This window comes from Rhododendron vialii, chromosome 3a (genome assembly GCF_030253575.1).
Source record: "Rhododendron vialii isolate Sample 1 chromosome 3a, ASM3025357v1".
In the NCBI taxonomy this organism is placed as follows: Eukaryota; Viridiplantae; Streptophyta; class Magnoliopsida; order Ericales; family Ericaceae; genus Rhododendron; species Rhododendron vialii.
Window position 1 is genome coordinate 16,743,788 of NC_080559.1, and position 23,786 is coordinate 16,767,573.

The 23,786-nt window shown below is 39.4% G+C and overlaps 1 protein-coding gene across 2 annotated transcripts; it reads left to right on the forward strand.

Moving 5' to 3' along the window:
* Positions 1-376: 376 nt before the first annotated feature.
* Positions 377-23,285, forward strand: LOC131318747 (uncharacterized). 2 transcript variants are annotated; one of them, XM_058348701.1, is made up of 12 exons: positions 377-506; positions 653-1,231; positions 1,630-1,712; positions 3,006-3,114; positions 12,087-12,154; positions 12,584-12,661; positions 13,630-13,694; positions 14,285-14,351; positions 14,457-14,639; positions 16,642-16,698; positions 16,837-16,932; positions 22,840-23,285. In XM_058348701.1, the coding sequence occupies exons 2-12, from the start codon at positions 658-660 to the stop codon at positions 22,993-22,995; spliced, it is 1,536 nt and encodes a 511-aa protein (XP_058204684.1). In that variant the 5' UTR covers positions 377-506; positions 653-657; the 3' UTR covers positions 22,996-23,285. The 2 variants fall into 2 exon arrangements, with proteins under 2 accessions (XP_058204684.1, XP_058204685.1); XM_058348702.1 differs by having other exon boundaries at positions 653-871.
* The last annotated feature ends 501 nt before the right edge of the window (positions 23,286-23,786 follow it).

Genomic DNA, 23,786 nt, shown 5'->3' on the forward strand with positions numbered 1-23,786 from the left:
TATCAATTTAGGGAGTACTAAAATCAATTTCGAAAAATATAGCCCCTATAAAGTATGATATTTGGAAAATAATAAAAGAAAAATTGGCATATCAATTCTATAAAGTATCATATTTGAAAAATAATAAAAGAAAAATTGGCATTTCAATATTATGTTAGAAGAAGAAGGAAATAATATACTAATACATTTTAAGATAGAATAGAGAGTTATATTTTAAAAAGAAAATTGATTTTGCTACTTTTTTTTTTTTTTTTTGTTAATGTCACCTTTTTTTTTATAAAATATTTAATTAAGACACAAAAGGAAATTACATTAACAAAAAGAAAATTAACTCTTCTTTTTAAAATAACTAGCTAAATTAATAAAGTAATTTTCTAGGTGTAATTAGTATGCAGATGCATAGACTCTTTCCCCGAAAACAATTCAGTTCCAAGCATTTTAGGGTTTCTGTTTCCATTCGTTCCCAATCTCGTCTCCAAATCAGTTTCGGCTGTCTAATCTTTTTGGTAAGGAACGCTTCATCTTCCTCTATAAATTTGGCCGGTTTCAGTCATACATTTATTAATGACGGCGTGCATTGTCTGTTTGTCCTTGATTCTTAGAATGATATTTTTTCGATCAAATTCTTATCGTTCTTATGCAAACAATGCAGGTAAGATGGAAAACCCAGCTGCAGATCAGCTTCCAGAAGCACATTCATTGCCTGACGGGTTCGTCGATAGCTCACCGGAACCGTTGGCCCCTTCAACACTGACGCTCGAGCAAGAAAAACCAGTGATTGATTGCAAGGAGGAGAAATTAGTAGAAGCAGATTCAAGACATGAATTAGTACTCAACGAGCTTCAGCCAAGTGAGGGAAAAACCGAAAAGAGTGAGAATTCTAGAACCTTTCCTGTTCCATTATCTGAAAATGACGGGTGTGATGAATCACCAACACCTGAGCAAGAAAACTCATTAAGTGATTATAAAGAGGAGAGGTTAGTAGAAATAGATTCCAGACCCGAATTAGTAGTGAACGAGCTTCAGTCAAGTGAGGAAAAAGCCGAAAAGAGCGAGAATTCTAGAACCTTTCCGGTCCCATTGACTGAAAATGATGATGTGTGTGATGGGTCACAGGGGCTAGAACTGCTTGGCAAGGGCAGTTCTTCACAGAGTGAATGTATATCGGTTATGGCTGAATTAGCGAAGCCTGTTTCTGGAGCTCAAGAGCAACGTCCAAGTTCAAAGAAAGGTTATCATCTCTACCTTAGCTACCTTTATTTCCGAGTTTTATTTTGTTTTGCTGTATATTTTGTGAACTAGATGTTCAGGCAGCCTTAGGATTTCGGTTCAGCGGTGACAAAATCGTGGTGAATTTTTTTGCAATGCAATGCAAAACAAAATTAAATAGATAGTATATAAGAATATTTTGGTGTGTTCACGTGTCCTTGAGATGGAAATCAGATGAATCCAATGTTTATACATATGTCCGCCCTGTGTCTGTATTTGAGTCCATGTAAATGATGTTAGTGCATGGATTGGGACTATCATTTTCCAATTTCATGTGTTATTTTAACCTATATACTTGAAAAGTGAGTGGGGGAATTCTGATCTGAGTTTATCCTTATTCCTTTCTTTCTTCTTTTGCAGCAATTGAAGGAGGCATAGGGACACAAGCTGCCCAGATGAAGGAGGTGTCTTCAGCTGACAGTGCTGAAAACAACAGAAAAATAGTTAGTATATATCAAAGCTCCTAATTCTTTTTGAGATAGATGCTGTTTTGAGTCACCTTTTTCTTTTTTCTTAGCTTTCTCTTTGCTTTATTATTTTATTTTTCTTCGAATGTCTTTCTTTCTTCTTTTCCTTTTGAATGTTCGGGAGTAATCATCATCTCCTGTAACTCCAAAAATTTCAATGTTCCGACTTTTAACTGTCAGTTTCTGATAGACCCAGTTTGTTCTTCCTTCTGGTGTACAAATGGTGTGCCCCTTTAGGTGTTTACATTAGTTAGTTTTAACTAATGAAAAAATAATGTAGTACTTCCATTAATCTACGTGGTGAATGTGGTTAAAGACGTAGTGGGAAGAGAAACAAACTTATTGGTACATATGTAGCTAGTTTAGCTACACATTGTTTGAAATAGGAATTCCCGAATTCTGTTTGAGGCAACTAAGGAAAGAAAAAGTTTTGGCTGATTTGATAGATTACCTGCACGATTTGCAAGCTCAACTTCGTATGAATACTAAATGGTGATTACCATGCGAAGTTAGATGGTCATTTGAAAGTTTTAAAATATTGCTTCACTGTAACTGAGAATTTAACGGAGGTATTGGGAAAAGTTACGCCTTTTTGTTCCAGTGATTGATCATACAGGGGTTTCCAATTAGATCCTTTAAGTTTCATGTGTAGACACGATTTTATCATCTCAACCCAGAAAAGATGTTTAGCCACAACTGCTTTTTCCACACTTGCAGCAGGTTGTCAGTGAAACACCTTTGAGTTTGAGATAACGTTTAGATCTCACCATTCCACTATACCTAACATCTGTGCAGAATAAGATTGGGGCACTTCTTAAGCATGACAACTGTCTCATGGTGAACCACGATTTGTTTAAACCCATGGGCCATGGCCCAATGACCAAGGGGGTGTGGATTACAACGACGACAAAGGATCCTGAAGTTGGCTTTCGTACTGATCTAGCTTCATTTGTTTTCTGCCACTATATCATTAATGGTTGCAAATTTGCTATATGATTTTCCTTTTGTTTTTGAAATTGTGGGTTCCTCCAAGTTCTCTTCTGATTGTCTCTTATTCTATTTTGGTATCCTTCATGACGTGAACAACCGCCCCCCGCGGTCGGCAGTGGTGGCATACCAAAATATCTGTTAGCTCTATCTTGACTCGTAAATTTTGGCTGTACTTCATGATTCGTGTGCTGTTTTGTGCCGACTCCTTGTGTAACCACCAAGAGATATTTCATGATGCTTGTTAAGTATGTTGATGGTTGGACGACATTTCTTTGTCAGGAAACCTCTGAAGTGAAACGAAAGAACACAAAGCGGGCCTTTAAATCTGAGAAGGAGTTTCTAGAGTTCACGTTGAAATATCAACAAGTTCTTGCTGAAAGAGATTCAGGTAGCTTATTTATCAAGAATTTGATGGCTGCTGTCTTCATGTTCAACTGGTTTTTTTTTTAACTAAATAATTGTATAAAAGAAGTCATTAAGGGAATGCCACTGTATACAAAAAAGGCCACCAAGACAAAAAAGGCCCTATACACCACCGTGTGAATTGAACAACTCAAACCAATCTAGAAAATGATGAAGGGAACATTCTCCCTTGTCCCAACTATACAAACTACTAACCATCAAAACTTTTAATTTTAAACAAAGGTTTTTCGACCCCTTCAAAACATCTCGAATTCCTCTCATGCCAAATAGTCCACATCAAACAAAGAGGAATCATAGCCCGTGCGTGCTTTTTCTTTTTACCCACTCTAGCACCCCTCCGAGTGATTAAAAGCTCCATAACATTTCTCGATGTAACCCATTGTAACCCAAACCCTGCTTACACCGCGGACCTAAGTTCCCATGCCACCGAGTAATGGATGAGAAGGTGATTCACTGTCTCGGCATCCCTTTTACATATACAATACCAATTAACAATAATTCTTCGTCAAGGACGCTTTTATTTTTCAAAACGCTGGCCACAGAAGGGTAGAGTTACCATTCCCCCGCAACGCTTGATAATAAGATTTCACAAAAAAGACTGAATTTAGAAAGATTCCAACTCATTGTTAGACTTGTCTCACATCGCTCATCTAAGCCACCCAAGCTTGGTTAATAAATTCTAGAGGCTACTCTAGCTATTACCAATTGGTTTTAGGTTGGATCCCTCCAAGAAATCTAACACTCATCTCATCCTCTCCTCCTATTCCTTGCATATCGTACACTCTAGAGAATAGAGCCATCAAAGCTTTCTCCTCCCCATCTCAAACATGTCTATGCGAACGACTATCCCAAACCATAGCCCCATCATAGAGAAGAAGATAATCTTATACTCTTTGTAACGACCCGCTTCAGCTGACCTGTGTACCCTTAGCCTAACCACGTGGCTCAAAAGGTTAACCTCAGGTTATACAGTACTGCTTGGGTTTCCTTATATATTGAATTAGCTTTTTCCAATTTCCCGGTGTGGGATCTTATAATCTCCCCACCTTGGCTGCAACGTCCCTGTTACATTACCATGGTGTGGCACTTAGTAATGTACAACACATCAGTATGCTCGTACCAGATTCTAAAGATGGCCCCCACCATGTCGACCACGGTTATGCTTCGATACCACCTGTAATGATCCGCGCCTGTCCTGTTTACCCTTAGCCTAATCACGTGGCTCAAAAGGTTAACCTCAGGTTATACAGTAGTTGCTTGTGTTTCCTTATATATCAAATTAACTTTTTCCAATATCCCGATGTGGGATCTTACGCCCTTGCATCCCTTTCACAAGCCAAACGAAAAGTACTTAAGAAAGCCACCACAAGCTCACTTCTCCACACCACACACGGTCTTAAAACTTCACCCTTCTCCCCTCACCAACTGCCAAATGAGTATAATTTACAAAGGCTCACATCACGGGAAGACCATCCTCCCCACTCACATCCATACTTCGCTACAGCCACTTTTCTCCACCATCTCTCTCTTTCACATGCAAACCTCCGAAGCCATTTCCCCAGTAGAGCTTGATTGAACAGCTTTAAACTTCTCACTCCCGATTCTCCTTCTTGAACGGGAGTACACACCATATCCCAATCAACTAGATGATACTTAAACTCTTCCCCCACTCCTCCCCACAGAAAATCCCTTTGTATCTTCTCCAACTGCTTAACAACCAAAACCGTAATAACAAACCTAGACATAAAATAAGTGGGCAAGCTAGAAAGCGTACTTTTGATAAGTGTCAGTCTACCTCCTTTTGGAATATATTGATGCTTCCATCCTGCTAACCTCTTCTAAAATCTTTCCACAACTGAGTTCCACGCTGTCTTTGATTTGAAAGAGGAGCCCAACGACATGCCCAAAGAGGAGCTCAACTGTTAATGCTTATAACTATGGACTTCTGTTGGTTCTGGAGACAGTTATTTGGTCTCCGGTTGTCGTCATCTGATGTAAGAATCATAAAAGCTACTTTATAATGGTGAGGCTTAAGTCATGTCTGTCATTTTTTTTTATGGATGGTTTGCGTATCCCTTATGGTGTTGGCACTAACATTCTAGAGAAGTTAAACAGAACATTTTGTCATAATGCGGCTCACCAACCTAATAGCATCCAATATTTGTTTCTAGATTGTCTCTTTTTCTGACAAAAGACTCCTCAATAGATAAGTAAAATCCTTCTGTCAATCAACCATCTCATGGGACATGTACGCCAAATCTCCTTGAAATTAGAGCAGCACGAGACTTTCCGATGTTGAAGTGTAAGGTTTGCAGGTTGCTAATGGTACAAAATTGCATGAAGCTCGTGTATCCGCTGCATTGGGTAGCTAAACACCTAAACCTCTTGCTATATTTTAGCTTGTCCGTATCTTGTGCAGTTTGGGCACAAGATTTAGGTATGGAGAAAAGGTGGCCATGTTGTTTGTCTCTACGTCTCTCTAGTGGTCCTATATAGAGCATTTTCATTAGGAATTTTATCAGAAAATGTGAAGAAATAGCATTTGCACCTTTGGAGCAACATTGCTCAAATATAGCCTTTTATCACTATTCTTTCCTAGAGTATAGCTTTAGCCTTACGTCGCTACAGTTTAAACATGTCAGGTATGCTCTACCATCTGTTTACTGATATTTCTGGGTGGAGAATTTCTTACAGTATTTAGTACCACAGATGATTGGGGTACAATAGACGAGCAGGGGACTTGTTATCTAGATATGATGTGCTGGGTACATGGATAGGACTTTGTGCATTGAGTTTGCTGAAGCCGTTGAACTGTCTTTGCATCCCTCTTAGATTTTGTCATTGGAGGACACACAAGTTTTGTCAAATTCAGTGACTGGCTGATGTTTTGCTTCTTGTTCAAGAAACTGTTTCTTTTTTCTTCAATTGACCGGTCAAATCATCTGTATGCATTATGAGTTTCATTGGAAACATTTCTAATGCACTACTATATAGATTGAAAAATTCAAGTTGCATGCAATTTCCATCAATAGGTTCATATTGAGAACTTCTGTAAAATTTGAGATTGTCTGGAAAGTCTTAGTCATGTCTCTTGAGAACTTTGGCAGATTTTATCAGTAGACACTTCGACTTTGCTGAAAGCTGGAAATGACATACGAGAAATTACACAAAGTTCTTAGGGTAAATTACAGTTAACCTTTGCTAACTATGGCTCGGAGATACTTTACCCCATCTAATCATTATTTTTGGCACTTAGCCCCCTACTATTGGAAACCCTTATCCGGCTGACTTCCATAATGGAGAGGCCTTAAGTTACCATTTTGCCCTTCGCAAAAACACGCATCTGCAAAGGCCAAAAAGCATTTCTTTCCCTAACCCTAAATCTTGACTTGGAGCCAAAAAGGAGTGCCCTAAAATCTGTGGGCCTCTTAATTGTTGGGGAATTGCAGGACGACGCCTCTAGTCGTTGAACAGACGGTCCTTACCCAACTCACCCAAACCCCGCTGGAAAGAAACGATATCGCTGGTGTCTAGCTTCTTCTCCTTGACAAATGGATCCACCCTTGGGTCATGACGTAGCTCCGGCTGTTGTTCCAGTACGAGGAACAGAACCGCCACGGCTTCCCATTACGATCCTCGAAGTTCAAGAGGAGTCCCTTGTTGCTGCCGGAATCTCTTGCAACGAGTGCCTTCCAAGCAACTGGGACAAGTTCTCCGTTGTCCCCCTCAACAACGACGGTGTCAGCCCTAACAATGGCAAGTTCAAATCGATTTTGTTCTCCCTAACCAAAAAGAGCCCTAGAACGACATAATCCTCGTTCGAGACGGGATCACCATTTACAGGGAGGGAGGAACTTTGGAAGATTGCTCTAGCAAAGCTCTCGCACAAGCTGATCCAAGGGACCAAGGAGCGACGATGCTGTCCTTGAAGCCTTAGGCTCAAGCACCCCATAACTGGCTGCTTCGGAATAACCAGTCGAAGAGAGAGGTGGGGGGAAGAGGAGAGAGACCGTTGGCTTTGGCAAGGTAAGAGGAGAGAGAGACAGATGCGTGCGTGCGTGTGTGTATATATATATATTTATTTATTTACAGTGGTTATCCTATAATGGATCCGTTAAAATTGGTAAAATGCAAACCTCATAGATCCCAATCAAATTTCGATGATTCAAACCATTCGATGTGTTCAGAACATGATTTTAAGGGTCCCCACGAGAAATTAACAAAAAATATGACTCGGAAGTGCTTGATATGAGCAATTTTTTATTGGACCGTTCAATAAAAACTGCACAGATCAAGCACTTCCCGGTCATATTTTTTTGCTGATTTCTTGAGGACCGTTAAAATCACATTCTAATCACATTGAACGATTCGGATCATCGAAATTTGATCGGAATCTATGAGGTCCGCATTTTAGCAATTTAAGGGATCCCTTATAGGATAACCATTGATTTACAGTGGTTATCCTATGAGGGATCCCTCATTTTTCCTACTTGAGGACCTCCCATTTTTGGGTTATATTTTGATGATTCAAACCGTTCAACTTGTTTAAAACATGTTTTTAAGGATACTCGCAAAAAATCAGCTCAAAATATAACTGGGTAGTGCTTGATCCAATAGTTTTTCATAAAGCTTGACAGGAGCTATTGTATAAAAACTATTTGGATCAAGCACTTACAAATATTCTTTTGAGTTGATTTCTTGTGGGTACCCTTAAAAATATGTTTTAAACAAGCTGAACAGTTTGGATTATCAAAATATGACTCGAAATGGGAGGCTGCATATAAGCAAAATTAGGGATCTCTCATAGGAAGTGGATTGCATATATAGGGGCAGGTTCCTCCCATACAAATTGTGACACTCCATCTCAGCCATTGAAACTAAGGGCTTAGATTAAAACTTAAAACACCTCTGCTCTCCTCTCACCGTCTTCTTTCTCTCCTCAACCCTCACCTCTATTCTCTCTCTCCCTCACGCTTGTTTGCCATCCGACAAGGTGCTTGCTTCTCCAACGAGGGCTTGCTTCTCCATACTCGCCCTCCCATGCCTCGTGCACGTCGCTCTCCACCGAACAACTTCTTGGTCTTGCCTTCGTCCGATTGCTGCGATGCATGTCAGGGACCTTCTTCGCCGGAAAAAAAAAAAAGGGGTCCGGATGAACCTGAAACTTCTGGTGGTCATGAAATCTTAGAGAGTCAGTTATAGATTTGGGTAACAATTTCTCGAAGGAAAAAGAATCAGTTTTTTTTTCTTAATTAGAAATGTTTCAGAATCATTTGTGTTTGTATTTAGTTGATATTGACGCATAGTGAATTTGTTTTGGGTGTTTTGGGTGAATTTGTTTCAGCTAGTTTTGGGATTCATGAGATGGATGCATATGGGCATCAAGTGTTTGATGTTATTCCCCAAAGGTGTTTCTTCTGTTAGGGTCATTGTGGATTGGATAAATTGCAACAAAAACAGTATATTGGGGTGCTGTTAGGGTGGTTGTGGTTGTGGCGGTGGCAGTGATGGTGGTGGTGGTTGTGGCGGCGGAGGTTGTTCGTCAGTTGACTGAGGAGTGGGTAGTCTTGTTGATTGTTCCATTTGAGACTGTGAGAGTGAAAATGTTTGTGGGATGCCTTTAAATTTCTGGTGATTTGCTCGGGAAAATATAGTAATGTTCCAAAACACCAGATTTTGGGGGAAAGGTTTTGCACACTATGGATTACAGCAAACTGGAGAAAGGAGAAGCTACTCAACTACTTCATGGGAAAAAGGATGTAGTCATTGGCTACAAAAAAATCGGCCATTTCAATTGTGATGACAATTCATTTGAGAAGTTCGATAACATTAGCACTTGCCGTGTTTAACTGGATGTTTCATTATCGAATAAACCGGGGTATCAGATTTGTATAACTGTATGCGCATGTAGCATTGCCCTCATTTTCCGGATCAAAACTATGGATTGGCATTGCCTTGTAAATGGGAGTGGAGTATAGAAATTCATGGCATTAGAATCCATATCATGTAGCCAATTTTCCTTCCTGTTGAAAAGAACTCCAAGATTCAAGATACGTCGATGTGTTTGATCCAGACCCAAAATTGTTGAAATCAGGGAAGCTACGCCGGGAAGTCCAAATGTTCGACAAAATCGACGTGAACAGAGACAGGTATGTCGATGTGTTTGATCCAAGAACCAAAATTGTTTGAACCCTTGGCAGAAATCCAAGACCCAAAATCTTTTAAACCCTAAGTAGAAATCAAAGACCTGAATGTTGAGAGATAGAAAAGAGGTATAGAATATTACCTCAATTGTTGCTAGTATGGACCCCAGAATTAGGGCTTGGATTCGAGGTGAGAAAGATTACAGCCACAGCGGAGGGCGAGTATGGAGAAGCAAGCACCTCGTCACAAGCCCTCGTCGGATGGCGGCGAGGAGGCTTGACGAAGGACAGATGTGAGGGAGAGAGAGAACAGAGGTGAAGGTGAGGTTCGATGAAGAAGAACAGGTGTGAAGGAGAGAGAACAGAGGTGAGGGTTGAGGAGAGAGAACGACAATTTTTTTTACCAGGAGATAGAGAAGACGTTAGTGGGAGGGGAGAGGAGGTGTTTTAAGTTTTAATCTTAGCCCTTGGTTTCAATGCTTGAGATGGAGTGTCGCAATTTGTGTTGAGTTTTGTGTGGGAAGATCCGGCCCCATATATATATACACACACAGTCCACCTCTTATGAGGGATCCCTTAGCTCAAGTGCGGACCTCATAGATCCCGATCGGATTTTGATGATCTAAACCGTTCAATATGATCAGAACATGATTTTAAGGGTCCTAGCGAGAAATCAGAAAAAAATATGACTGGAAAGTGCTTCATTCGAGCAGTTTTTATTGAACAGTTTAGTAAAAAACTGCACAAATCAAGCATTTCTCTGTCATATTTTTTGTCGATTTCTCGGGGGTACCCTTAAAATCACATTCTGCACACATTGAACAGTTTGGATCATCGAAATTTGATCGGGAAAGGGAGGTCCTCACTTAAGGTCCTCATAAGAAGTGCATTGTGTGTATGTATATATATATGTATATATACACACACACATACAGTCGGCTTCTTATAAGGGCGTCCGCATTTTAACTAAAATGGGGACGTCCCCTTTCCCGACCAAATTCTCGATGATCTGAGTCGTTCAAAACGTGATTTTAAGGGTACTTGCGGGAAAACGGCGGAAAAAAAAAAAAAAAAAGACCGGGAAGGGCTCGATCGGATCAGTTTTTTTCATATTTTTTGGTGATTTCTTGCAGGTACTCTTAAAATCACGGTCTGAACACATTGAGCGGCTCGGATCATTGAAATACGATCGGGAAAGGGGACGTCCGCACTTTAACACAGTGTGAATGCCCTTAGGAGAAGTTTGCGAATGCGGACTTCCCAATTTCTCCCCTTTTCCGATCGAATTTTGATGATTCAATTCACTCAATATGACCAGAACGTGATTTTAAGGGTACCTGTGAGAAATTACCAAAAAAAATACCAGGAAGAGCATCCGAACAGTTTTTTATTGAACAGTTCAGTAAAAAATTGCTCAAATCGAGCCCTTCGCAGTTATTTTTTTTGCCGATTTCTCGTGGGTACCCTTAAAATCACGTTTTGAACACATTGAGCGGCTAGGATCATCGAAATTCGATCGGGAAAGGGGAGTCCGCATTTTAAGAGGTCCTCATTTGAAACTTTCCGTGTGTGTGTATATATATATATACGGGGCGGTTCCAGGGACATCTAAAAAACACCCTAAAGTTTCCGATCATACTTTGATGGTCCGAACCGTTTTTAAGGGTACTCGCGAGAAATCAGCTCAAAATATGACCAAGAAGTGCTCGATCCAAACAGTTTTTCATAAAACAATATATATAGACATTTATGAAAAGCTGTTTGGATCAAGCACTTTCCGGTTATATTTTGAGCTGATTTCTCATTGATACCCTTAAAAACATGTTTCAAACACATTGAACGGTTTGGATCATCAAAATTTGATCGGAAACTATGAGATCGAGATTTGGGGTGTTTTTTAAGATGTTATGTTCGGTCTTTTTTTGCTGGTTTCTCGTGAAGACCTTTAAAAACACGTTTTGATCATATTGAGCGGTTTGGATCATCAAAATTCGATCGGGAAAGAGGAGGTCCTTAACTCATTAAGGGATCCCTAATTGAAAGGGGAATATAATATATATATATATATATATATATATATATATATATATATATACACACACACACACAGTGAGCTTCTTGTGAGGACCTTAAATAAGCTCCTTAAGTGCGGACCTCCTCATTTCTCCCATTTTCCAATTGAATTTTGATGATCCGAGCCGCTCAATATAATAAGAATGTGATTTTAAAGGTACCCGCTAGAAATCGGCAAAAAAAAAGACCGGGAAGGACTTGATTTGAGCAGTTTTTTTTTGAATCGTTCAATAAAAAAACTGTTCGGATGAAGTTCTTTCCGGCCATTTTTTTTTTACGATTTCTCGCAGGGACTGTTAAAATCGCGTTTTGATCACATTGAGCGGCTCGGATCATTGAAATTCGATCGGGATCTATGAGGTCCTCACTTAAGCTAAGTAGGGGATCCCTCATAAGACACTCTCTCTCTCTCTCTCTCTCTCTCTCTCTCTCTCTCTGTGTGTGTATATATACATGTATGGGAAAGAGAAGGGTAATAATGTCAATAATTTTCAAATGGGAGGGCTTGACGGCATGTGACTAGCACATGACATTTACCATCCAATTCCTAGCAGAATGCAAAAACGAAGAAGGTTTCCATTAGTTAGGGGGTTAAGTGCCAGAAATAATAGTTAGAGGGGGTTAACTCTATTTTACCCAAGTTCTTATCTTGATTATGTAAAATCTAAATTTATTTCTTTATACATTTGTATTTGTATTTATTATTTCCCCTTTTTTGTAGCCATCACCGTTCGAGATAAACTTGAGTCACTGTGCCGGGAGTTACAGCGTCAGAACAAAATGCTAATGGTATACCTTTTGTCATCTCCCTCTATCGCAGCTGATCTTGTGTTACTGTTGTATTTCATCTTTGTTAAACATTTCTTCCCTCTTATATTAGGTTGGCTACTTTTTGGACTAATAAAAACTGCTTGAAGAGTTGTGACAACCCCCACCAACTCAAAAATTTAATAAATAAAACTGTGGATGAGAAACTGCCGAATTTTCTGAACTTGTGAATGGAGTTATAATTCGTCTACAATTTGATCCAGATCACCATTTACCTTGTTTACGACGTTTTAACTTTTGGTACCCTGGATTGTAGATTACTAATTCAATCTATTTTCTCTTAGTAATTTCTTTTTCTGAATCTGGGTTTTGAAATAGTAGTTGTGAAACTTAAACCACTTGCTTTCAGTTAGATGTTACGATTTTCTTTTCTTGCTCCTTGCTTGGCAGGATGAATGCAAACGAGTATCAACAGAAGGGCAAAACTTGAGACTTGATCTATCAACTAAATTCCATGATGCAATTAAGGTGTTTACGGCTCTTCCTTTCCATCATTAATCTGCATCTTTCTTGCAATAGCGTGATATGTTCTTGCATTCTGTAAATTGGAAAAACCTCAGACGGGCAGCATGGTCTGTACCGAGCTGAAGATAGGATATGGGTGTGAAACATATTTCGGTTCAAGAACATTGTGTGGTTCTCTTAGCCATTTGGGTGAGTTAAAGTTCTTTTTTTCCCACTTAGTTTGTCTAGTCAATTTTTATACCTGAGCTTTTGGAAGAAAATTGCTTGTTCTCTCTTTTCTACAAGGGGGGTTGCCGGATCTATGTTTGTACCTTGTGTCAAAAAGGAGGTATGCTTCGTTTTTGTTGCCCATGGAAGCACCTCAGTATCTTCTGGTGATGATCTACCTTTAGAATTCTCTTGCTTCTCCAGTTGCTCTGGATCACCCTTTTTGAATAAAAAAGTTGTTCGGTAGTCTGCAAGGCCAAAGAAACGTACCTTTTGAGATTTCAAATCTCGGAAGATGCCTATACGGATTGGTAACATGGTTTAGTCTAGGTTTTGACCCTCAAATTTCTAGAACAACTCTTACTTACAAATGCCTTCCTGTTGAAGCTTGTAACTTTTTGTTGAGTATGGTGGTCTTTTGGGGCATCATTCAAAGTTGTCCTGACACTAGTTTATTAGCGCAACTTTGCTCGTTATCCATATTATATGCCAATTGGAATCTGTCTCTTCATCTTTTGTTAGTTTGTTATTCTTTTCTTAATTGATTGTTAGTGTTAACTCATATGAAGTTGTCCATAGTTTAGGCAATCCTGGGGGATGCCCCATTGAAAAGTCCACTCTTTCCTATTGATTCCTCATGTTCTATTTTGCTCATTAAGCGATGGTTAAATTTTTTTTTTTTTTTTGGGTGTACTCATGAATTGTATGTTTCGCGGGTGGCTGTTTGCTTGATTGTATTTTCGGTTTCGTACTTTCTGTTTCAGGAAGTAAGCATTAGGCTGGAAGGGCAAAAAGATGAATGTCTGTCTCAGCTGAAGGAGAATGAGATGTATGATTATGGACACATCTGAAGATTAACTTCATCATGAAGTATTATGACGTCGATAGATCATAAAATGATGCTGATACATTAGATGGTGACATGGATGAAAAGTGGAGTTGGATGGAACCTAAAATATCATGCCTCTAAAGATTGTTCGTTGGGATACTTTGAAAATGTTAAAAACGAAAAGATAGTTTTCTACTAGCTCCGTCCCAATTTGTTTTCTCAGTATTCCATTTTGGGCTATCCCAAAATGTTTGCTCACTTTCTAAAAATGGCAACAAAGACTTGGCAAACTACCAATTTTACCCTTTTCTTTTTTGAATTGAAGGGATTTTCCACTTTTAAAGGGTAAGTTTGGAAATATGTACACTTTCGAAGGCTTTGACTTCGACTCAATAAATTGGGAGATCGGGAAATCTCCCAATTTGTATGGGTGTTGCATTGGTGTTTATGCTATGTAGCTCCATGTAATTTTATTTTAGCTCACTACATCCATTCCTTTACTCCTTACCAGCCCTTCCATCTGTATTGATCCTACTTCATAAGGTACCAAGTCGGGTATCCAAACTAATGCACAAAATCTTCAAGTTCAGGTTAAGAAGCAAACTGAAGCAGCTTGCAGATCAGTATGCTCTTTCTGAACAGCAGCACGCACAGATGGTAACTTTTTCAGGTGTTACTGTTTATAATCCATTTCTACGTTTCTTCTTAAAATGCTCTTTCAAGGTTTTGGATTTGTTTTCGCTTTGGAACTTGTATGTGTAGTTGAAGCAGAAGACACTTGAACTCCAGATTGCCGATTTGAAAATTCAGCAGCATGAGGAAAAATTGCTACAGGAACAGTCCCAGATGAAGTTATATGCAGAACAGGTGTCACAATTATTAGCAACTGAAAAGAATTTGCGCTTACAATTAACAGCTGATGGAGAAAAATTCCAACAATTCCAGGTTTATTTTATTCCAATAAATATTGATCCATAGTTGCCAGCATTATTTTAGATTATATTTCTTGAAGTAAATCTGAAAGTAACTGAACACAGGATTACTTCCAGAAATCTGTGAATGGTAAGTTTGTGTCTACTGTTTTTGTTGACCAACAGGCAGTATTTCTTTGGTATTTGTCTTACATGTTCGGAAGCTGATGGAAACTTGTCTAAAAGCATGATTTGAATAGAATTACATAGTTCCCGCATTTTACCGAAATCAAACTTTTATTAGTGGTTATTTCTCCTCTTTTTGGATGAAGATCATGTAGCTGCTTTTTGAAATTCAGAAAACAAGGCTCCAGATCTCTACTGTTTCGAAAATAATGCATTGAAGAAGATGCCCTGCCTCGATATATGCAATATCATTTTATATAAAGAAATTCCAATAACAAAGAAGAGAAACCTTTGAAATGCACGTCTGTTTGAAATTTGCCATACATATTGCAAGAATATTAGCCGTCACAGAAAGTTTGTTTTTGCTGATTCTACTTTCATTTGTGTAAGTTAGATTTGGGAAATTGGTAAAAGGGAAAAGTTCCCTTGTGTGGCTTTAAACAACTTCCCTGACATCTCCAAGCTTTTTTTAATAAACATGGCCAAACATTCTGTAGTATCTTTTTTCTTGTGACCGAGAACCTCTCAGGACCTAGATAATTCTTCTATTTTTCCCTCCTAGATGATAAGGGGGCCTGAGAGGTGTAAAGATGTGTATATATCAATTGAGACCTGCACGCATGGAGGATGGTTACCATTTTTCATGTAGCGACTTCTTAACTTTCTTGTTTATCTTCATTTAAGAATGACTCGAGGTTGCCAATCATTTATTGATTTCTTTCTCTTTTCATTACCAATACCTTTTGTAAGCAGTGTGAAACCAAAGTCGCATGATTGAGCTGAGGCTGGACGACTTCTGATGTCATTTCTTCTGAAAATGCCCCCGTTACTAATAAATAAAAATAAATAAAAATAAAAAACATCTAAGATCAAAACATCTATGCCTAGGTTGGTCACTACTTTGAAGGAAGTTTCATGGATGGTCATGGTCTACAAAACCGAACCAAAAGCTCAGAAATCAGACAATTGACAGTTGGTGGGACAAAGTTTGGGACAATGTAAGGTTGGGTGGAATGATGAGTGAGAAAGAATGAGTTGTGGATATATAAGGGCAGAAAATATGAAGGCTGACTAGAAGTTACGTGGGTCAAATGACGTCTTGTTTTAAGTAACAATGGTGATATGGCGAACATCATTGAAGTTGCCATGAATACAGAGAGTATGCACACATTTAACATAGACACTCATTTCCATTTAGGTGGCCCTTGGTCATCAAATAAGTATACTTAGAGCCCGTTCCAGAAATGGAAAAAAGCCCTTATTTTTTAAGAAGGCAATTTCAAACTCAAAAATTATGGGTTTATTGAAATCTAAAAATATGCAATATGGATCTTGTTTGAAAGATCTCAATGAGATCTTTTATACGATGCAAAAAAAATTAAAAAATTATTTTTTACTTACATTATTTTTGAGTTTGAAAATGTGAAATAAGCTGCTTATTTTTTAAGAAGGTTTCTGGAACGGGGCCTATTCCAATTAGCCCATGCTGCCATATACATGCATATCTAACCGTGTAGATTTTGTCAAAGGTCCAAACCGAAAGGTGAAATGATGTTGATCTTTACTTAAGACACATTAGTTTACAGACTCCAACCAATACTAGCTTACTGGTAAGTGGTGTATATGAAGATTAGACAGAACAATTAATGTGGTAAAAGCAGTTTCCCACACAACAAATGCCCTAGGGATGCAACTTGACATCAGTGCAATTCATGAAGTTTACCCACAAGACAGAACCGAAAGAAACCCTGCTGGTTCACAAATTCTTGTACTAAATTTTTTTGCCGTGTTAAGGGGAGCCCTATCCTATACTTAGTCTGCCCCACTTATATGCCATTATGTCTTTGCAGGATGCTCTGGTAAAAAGTAACGAGGTTTTTGAAACATTCAAGCAAGAGATTGAGAAGGTAAATTATTCCGTTAGGATTTCCATTTCTTTCACTGCAATTGTATTGTTGATTGCTGTATTTTACTGCATCTTGTTACCAGCATGGTGCAGTTCTCAGAGTAACTAACCATTCTGTTTGTGATGCTTGTAAACCCAGATGGGGAAATCGGTAAAGGAACTCAAAAAAGAGAACACCTTCTTAAAGAGCAAATGCGAGAAATCTGACGTTACTCTCATTGAACTTATTGAGGAGGTATGGTTTTCCCCATTCGAGTTGTTTTTACCTAGAGAAATCGGGAACACTGTTGTTTTTATCAAATTGCTGTAAGGACCCATTAGTCTTTTTGTGGTCTTTTGGTACATGATTCTTGCTGTCTTGCATCTCTTGCTGAATGTCAAACAATGCTTTGTTATATTCATGTTCCAAAATTTGGAACTGATGTAGTATGTAGTAAGGGTATTTATGTCTTTTTTTTTATTGGGTCTATATATAAGTGTTGGGGTCCTTTCTTTTGGTAGTTTTATCATTTTGAACAAATTTTATCAAGAGCTAGTCTCTTTTGTATCCCATTTGGGAGTTTCTCTCTCTACGTTATCTATGGGTATCTTTGGTTGCATCATTTGGTATCAGAGCTTCTAGGCTCAATCCCCACCGTTCATCTCACCAGAAACTTACCATTGCCGGAACCCTAAAACGGCGCCAGAAACCTCGCCGGAAACACCATTTCGACCCCTCAACTCTCAAAATTGACCATTTCGAAGCTGAATCTTGCTGTTTCAGACATCAAAACCCTATTTCGCACCTGACCCTACCTTATTTCCACTTGATCTGCCACTTTCGGAGCTCGAATCAGTGACCCATGGCTGCGAAATGCCCCTACGCTGTTCAAAATAGTGATTCGGAACCAGATCTGTCCATTTCGGAGCTTGAACAGCAGCCCAAGGCTGTGAAATACATTGTCGGTTTTTGATTTCAGACCATTTCGGTACCTGTACAGTGCGCAAAATGCTTGGGCTCTGCTCGAACAGCCTTCGCTCACCTCTATGGTGTTCAAACCACTCGATTAAGGCTTGAACAGCCTTCGACTGACCTCGAAACAGTCGATTCACCCTCGTTTGGCACTTGAATCAGTGTTTCAGGTTAGATTTCAGTTGGGTTTGTCTCGTTTGTTGTTATTTGCTTCGATTTCTTGCAGTTTGTTGTTGGGTTGTCACTATTTGTGTCGATTGATTGTGATTTGAGGCTGTTCGTGTACTGATTTGGCTGGGTTTTCATTATTTGGGGTGGATTTACTTGTTTGGAGTTTAATTTGGATATTGTAATGGCTTATCGGGCTAGAGGTAAAAGAGGAGGTAGAGGTAGAGGCTTTGTGAGGAACAATGGTGAAGAGAATGAGTTTGGCAACCAAACCATGAGATTCAAGAGTTGAGACAACAAGTTGCTACCTTAACGGCGATGGTGCAAGGCTTGCAAGTGTTGCGTGCAGGTAGTGGAGGGTCCAAGGACTCTCAAAGTCACTTTAACAATCCTTTTGGTGATCCGAATTGGTGTAGGCCACCTTCCACTCACTCTTCTTGTAGATGGGAGAAGAACATCAAATTGAACTTCCCAAGTTCAATGGAAGTCTTAACCTGGATAAGTTTGTCAATTGAATAAATACTGTTGAAAGAGTGTTTGATTATGGAGATGTCTCCGAGGGGAAGAATGTAAAGTTAGTGGCTATCCGTCTCAAAGGAAGAGCTTTCGCTTGGTGGGAGCAATTGCAAGGAACTAGGCTACGAAGAGGAAAGGAAAAGATTAGAGAATGAGAGAAAATGAAGAAGAAACTCAATGAGCAATTCTTGCCTTTCAATTATATGCAAAATCTCTACAAAAATTTGCATTATCTCAAACAAGTTGGAAGTGTTGATGAGTACACGGGGGCTTTTCATCAACTTATTGCTAGAGTTGATTTGAATGAAAGTGAAGATCAAATGGTTGCAAGGTACATAAGTGGGTTGACAATCACAATCCAAGATGCCCTTGCTATGCAAACTGTGTGGATGGTTTCGGAAGCTTACAATCGAGCCTTGGTGGCCGAAAAGCAAGAAAATAGGAAGTTTTCGAGATCCGGGCAACAATATCAAGGTTGTTCCACATCCTGGCAGCCCTTTTACTCTTATGCTATGGGTGGTTCTTCCTCTAGTGGTGGCCAAGGTGCTTTTTCCGGGGTTGGTACTCAAAACCGAGCGGATGAGGCTTTCACACTGGCTCAAAATCAGCCTCAATCCGGTGCTTCGGGAGCTCGAAATCAATTCCAAAGTGGAGGTTTCAAGTGCTTCAAGTGTGGGGAACCGGGTCACAAGTCTTCGGATTGTCGTAAGGCTTCCGGAGGTCGTAACAAGGTTGTGAGGATGATATTCCCGTTTATGACGAAGCAATATGTGAAGAAATTGGGGGTGATGGTGAGGAGGAAGAAGGCTATGCTTTGATGATAAAAAAAACTCTCCTTGCTCCTAAGGATGCTAGTAATGAAGATTGGTTGCGTACCAATATCTTTTACACCACTTGCAATGTTAGCGGTAGAGTTTGCAACATGATTATTGATAGCGGAAGTTGTGAGAATGTAGTCTTTCAAGAGGAGGTGGACAAGTTACAACTCAAAGTGGAGGAGCATCCCTATCCTTGTACCATTTCTTGGTTCAAGAAGGGTAATGAAATCAAGGTGACTAAAAGGTTCTTGGTATCTTTCTCCATTCGGCAAAAGTACTTTGATGAAGCTTGGTGCAATGGGGTTCCTATGAATGCTTGTCATATACTACTTGGTCGTCCGTGACAATATGATAGACATTCCATCCGTGATGGAAGGAAGAATACCTACACTGTCCTTAAGGAGAAGTGACAATTCACTCTGTTACCTTTGAAGGAGAAGGTGACTACAACACCTCCTCCCACTACGTTGCTTGCTTCTAAAGGATTTCTCAAGGAAAGTCATGAAACCGGGTAGGTTCTAGTGTTGGTTCCTATGGCGGATATGGGTGTGTAGGATGTTCCCGAGGCGATTTCTAAACTTTTGAAGGAGTATGTTGATGTGTTTCCTCAAGAGTTGCCTCCCGAATTGCCTCATTTATGAGATATTCAACATTGTATTGACTTGGTACCCGAGGTGTCCCTTCCAAACAAACCCGCATATAGAATGTCTCCAAGGGAGAGAGAAGAGATTCAAATGCAAGTTAAGGATCTTCTAGAGAAAGACTACATAAGGGCAAGCCTTAGCCCTTATGCGGTGCCGGCTCTTTTGACTCCGAAAAAGGATGGTTCGTGGAGGATGTGTGTAGATAGTAGAGCTATCAACAAGATCACTATCAAGTACCGCTTTCCCATTCTGAGGCTAGATGATATGTTGGATTGTCTTGCCGGTTCAAAGGTCTTCTCAAAGATTGATCTAAGAAGTGGTTATCATCAAATTCAAGTTTGCCCGGGAGATGAATGGAAAACGGCGTTCAAGACCCCTCATGGCCTCTTTGAATGGCTTGTGATGTCTTTTGGTCTTACCAATGCTTCAAGCACTTTTATGCGAGTAATGACTCAAATGCTTCAACCTCTATTGGGTATATATGTAGTTGTGTACTTTGATGATATCTTGGTGTATAGTTGATATTTTGAAGATCACTCATCCCACCTCCAACAAGTCTTTGAAATCTTGATAAGAGAGAAATTTTATGCGAATTTGAAGAAATGTAGTTTTGTTGTCGATAAGGTGGTATTTTTGGGGTATGTGGTGTCTTCAAAAGGGGTTCACATGGATGAAGACAAGATTAAAGCCATTGTGGAATGGCCAACGCCTACAAGTGTTCATGAAGTGTGGAGTTTTCATGGGTTAGCTACTTTCTACCGAAGGTTCATTGCCAACTTTAATAGTATCGCGGCTCCTCTTACCGATTGCCTCAAGCAAAGGGTGTTCATATGGTCCGAAGAAGCTGTCAAGAGTTTCAAATTGTTGAAGTCCAAGCTTACCGAAGCTCCTATCTTGGCCTTACCTGACTTTGACAAAACTTTTGAGCTTAATTGTGATGCTTCGGGAGTGGGATTAGTGGAGTCTTAAGCCAAGGTGGTCAACCTATTGTTTTCTTTACCGAAAAGTTGAACGGTGCTAAACTCAAGTACTCTACTTATAACTTGGAATTCTATGCCATTGTTCAAGCCATCAAACATTGGAGTTATTACCTTGCCTACAAGGAATTTGTTCTCAACACCGATCATGAAGCTCTTAAGTACATCAATAGCTAACAACACCTCAATAAACGGCATGCCAAGTGGGTGGCTTATCCACAACAATTCATTCTCTTTGAGGCACAAATCGGGGATTCTCATCAAAGTGGCCGATGATTTGAGTAGAAGAGTCTTGGTGGAAATGAAGAACAAAGTTGTTGGGTTTGAAGAATTTCTCACTTTCTATGCCGAAGATCCGTACTTTAGTAAGATAATCGATGCTTTGCAAAGGTGTGGTAAGGTTATCGATCCATGTTTCATGTTGAATGATGGATTTCTCTTTAAAGAACTCAAGTTGTGTGTCCCTACATGTTCTTTAAGGAAGCAATTGTTGGCCGAAAGTCACAAGTTGGGTTATTTTGGCAATGATAAGACTTTAGCGTTGCTTCAAAATGCATACTATTGGCCGGGAATGAGTAAGATGTGGGGAGCTATGTGCAAAGGTGTCAAACTTGCCAACGGAATAAGGGGACAGCCACTAATGCGGGGTTGTATTTGCCTTTAGCGGTGCCAGAAAGTCCTTGGAAATGCGTGAGTATGGATTTTGTTTTGGGGCTTCCTCCTACGCATAGGCGGAGTGATTCTATCATGGTGGTAGTGGATCGGTTCTCAAAAATGGCTAATTTCATACCTTGTAAGAAGATTATGGATGCGACTAACATTGCCAATCTCTATTTCAAGGAGGTCTACAAGTTGCATGGCGTCCCTACTTCTATTGTCTCCGATAGAGATGCTAAGTTCCTTGCCCATTTTTGGAGGACCTTGTGGAGGAAGATTGGCACCAACTTATGCTTTAGTACTTCTTTTCACCCTCAAACTGATGGTCAAACGTAAGTGGTTAACCGGAGTCTTGGGAAGTTGTTGCGATGCTTAGTTGGTGAACATCCAAAAAGTTAGGAAGGAATTATTCCCTTGGCGGAGTGTGCTTACAATTCTTCGCTAAACTGCACCATTCACACTTCTCCATTTGAAGCGGTTTACAGGTTGAAACCTTCTAGTGTGGTTGACCTCGTTCCTTTGCCAACCCCTAAGAAGGGACACTCCAAGGCAGAAGATATGGCTACGTTTATGAAGAAAATCTACTTTCAAGTGAAGCTCAACATTGAGAAGTCTAATGCGAAGTATAAGGCAGCCGTTGATGCACACAAAATTGAGGTTTTGTTCAAAGAAGGGGATCTTGTTTGGGTTATTTTGAGCAAGGATAGGCATCCTCACAATGCTTACATGAAGTTGAACGATCGGAAAGTGGGTCCTTGTGAAGTCTTGCGCAAGATCAATGACAACGCTTATCAAGTCCGCTTACCCTCTCATTTGAGCATCTCCAACGCATTCAATGTGCAACACTTGGTGTCCTATTTGCCGGAGGACACTACCGTAACTTGAGGACAAGTTTCTTTTTAGTAGGGAAGTATGATGTAGTATGTAGTAAGGGTATTTATGTCTCTTTTTGTATTGGGTGTATATATAGGTGTTGGGGTCCTTTCTTTTGGTAGTTTTTATCATTTTAAACAAATATTATCAACAGCTAGTCTGTTTTGTATCCCATTTGGGAGTTTCTCTCTCTACATTATCTATGGATATCTTTGGTTGCATCAGGGACTTTCCGTCATCTGCATATTCAGCATTAAATTATGCCAGTTTTTTTTCTATGTATTGTTATTCAGCATTAAATTATCTGTGGTGTATTGAATTCCACCATCTTCTGAACATCATGGGAAACATTTTGCCGGTTGGGAATTCTTCAAAATGCTTCCTGCTGTTTCTTCTGTGTTCCTTTTTTTGTGCACTGGTTTAAAATGGCCTTGGGTCAGTTAGTTCAGAAGTTCATTTTTCCATGCAAAAAGTGTTGGATTGAGTTGAACTGTATTGCCGATGAAAATCAGCACTTAGATTCTTTTGACTTAGCAGCGTGAGCACTTGAAGAAACAACTGGAGAAAACGAAGAATCAGAAGGAAAAGCTTGAATCACTCTGTCGGTCTCTTCAAGCAGAGAGGAAGCAAAATCCCATTGGGGGAAACAACTCTGATTCAACGGCTGTTTTGAATTCAGAAAGATCCACCTGAGTTTAAAAAAAAAAAAAAATCATTTAAATGTTCACAGGAGTTCCTTTACATTATTACCATATGGTGATTCGGCTGTGTTGTTTCTCAAGGATTTTCAAGCAAATTCATCAATTGTATTGTCTATCAAATATTTATGTAAAAGCATTTTTGGCATCAGTTTTCTGCCCTATTACTGGATTTGTTCAATTGTATTAGTATGGTGCATTTGAAAGCGAGTTTGAGAACTTGAGATATCAACTTAAATTAGTTATTTGTAATGGTAGTATGGGATAAGAGAGTATTCTGCAGAAGTTCGGTACTGACATTACTAGTCGTTATTGCTAGTTGAACAGCGAATTCAAGTTTCAACTTTCTTTAATAAAATAAAAGGAAAAAAGTTTCAACTACATAGATTTGTTTTGTTGGAAACTATTATTACTTGATAGCATTAACCTTTTTTTTTTTTTTTAAGTGTCAAAATTATAGAGCTCAGTTTTATCGATGATGGCAAAATCAAGAAGAGAACTACAACGGGCATCCATCCCCTTGAAGGGAAGAGAGAAGCCACAGAGGAGGCATAACCTCCTAGATACCAGAACCTCAGCACAGCTTTTGAGCAACACTATGAGTAGTTCTATTGCCGCTCCGCCTCACAGAACACGTCTCAGCTCTCGAAAACCCATCTAGAAAGCAAGTAATGTCAGAAATAACAACCCAAATAATCTGATGTTCTTCTCCGTGTCGTTGAATCAATCTAATCAGTTGTTAAGAGTCACCTTCCAAAATGATGTTATCCGTTGAATCAATCTAAT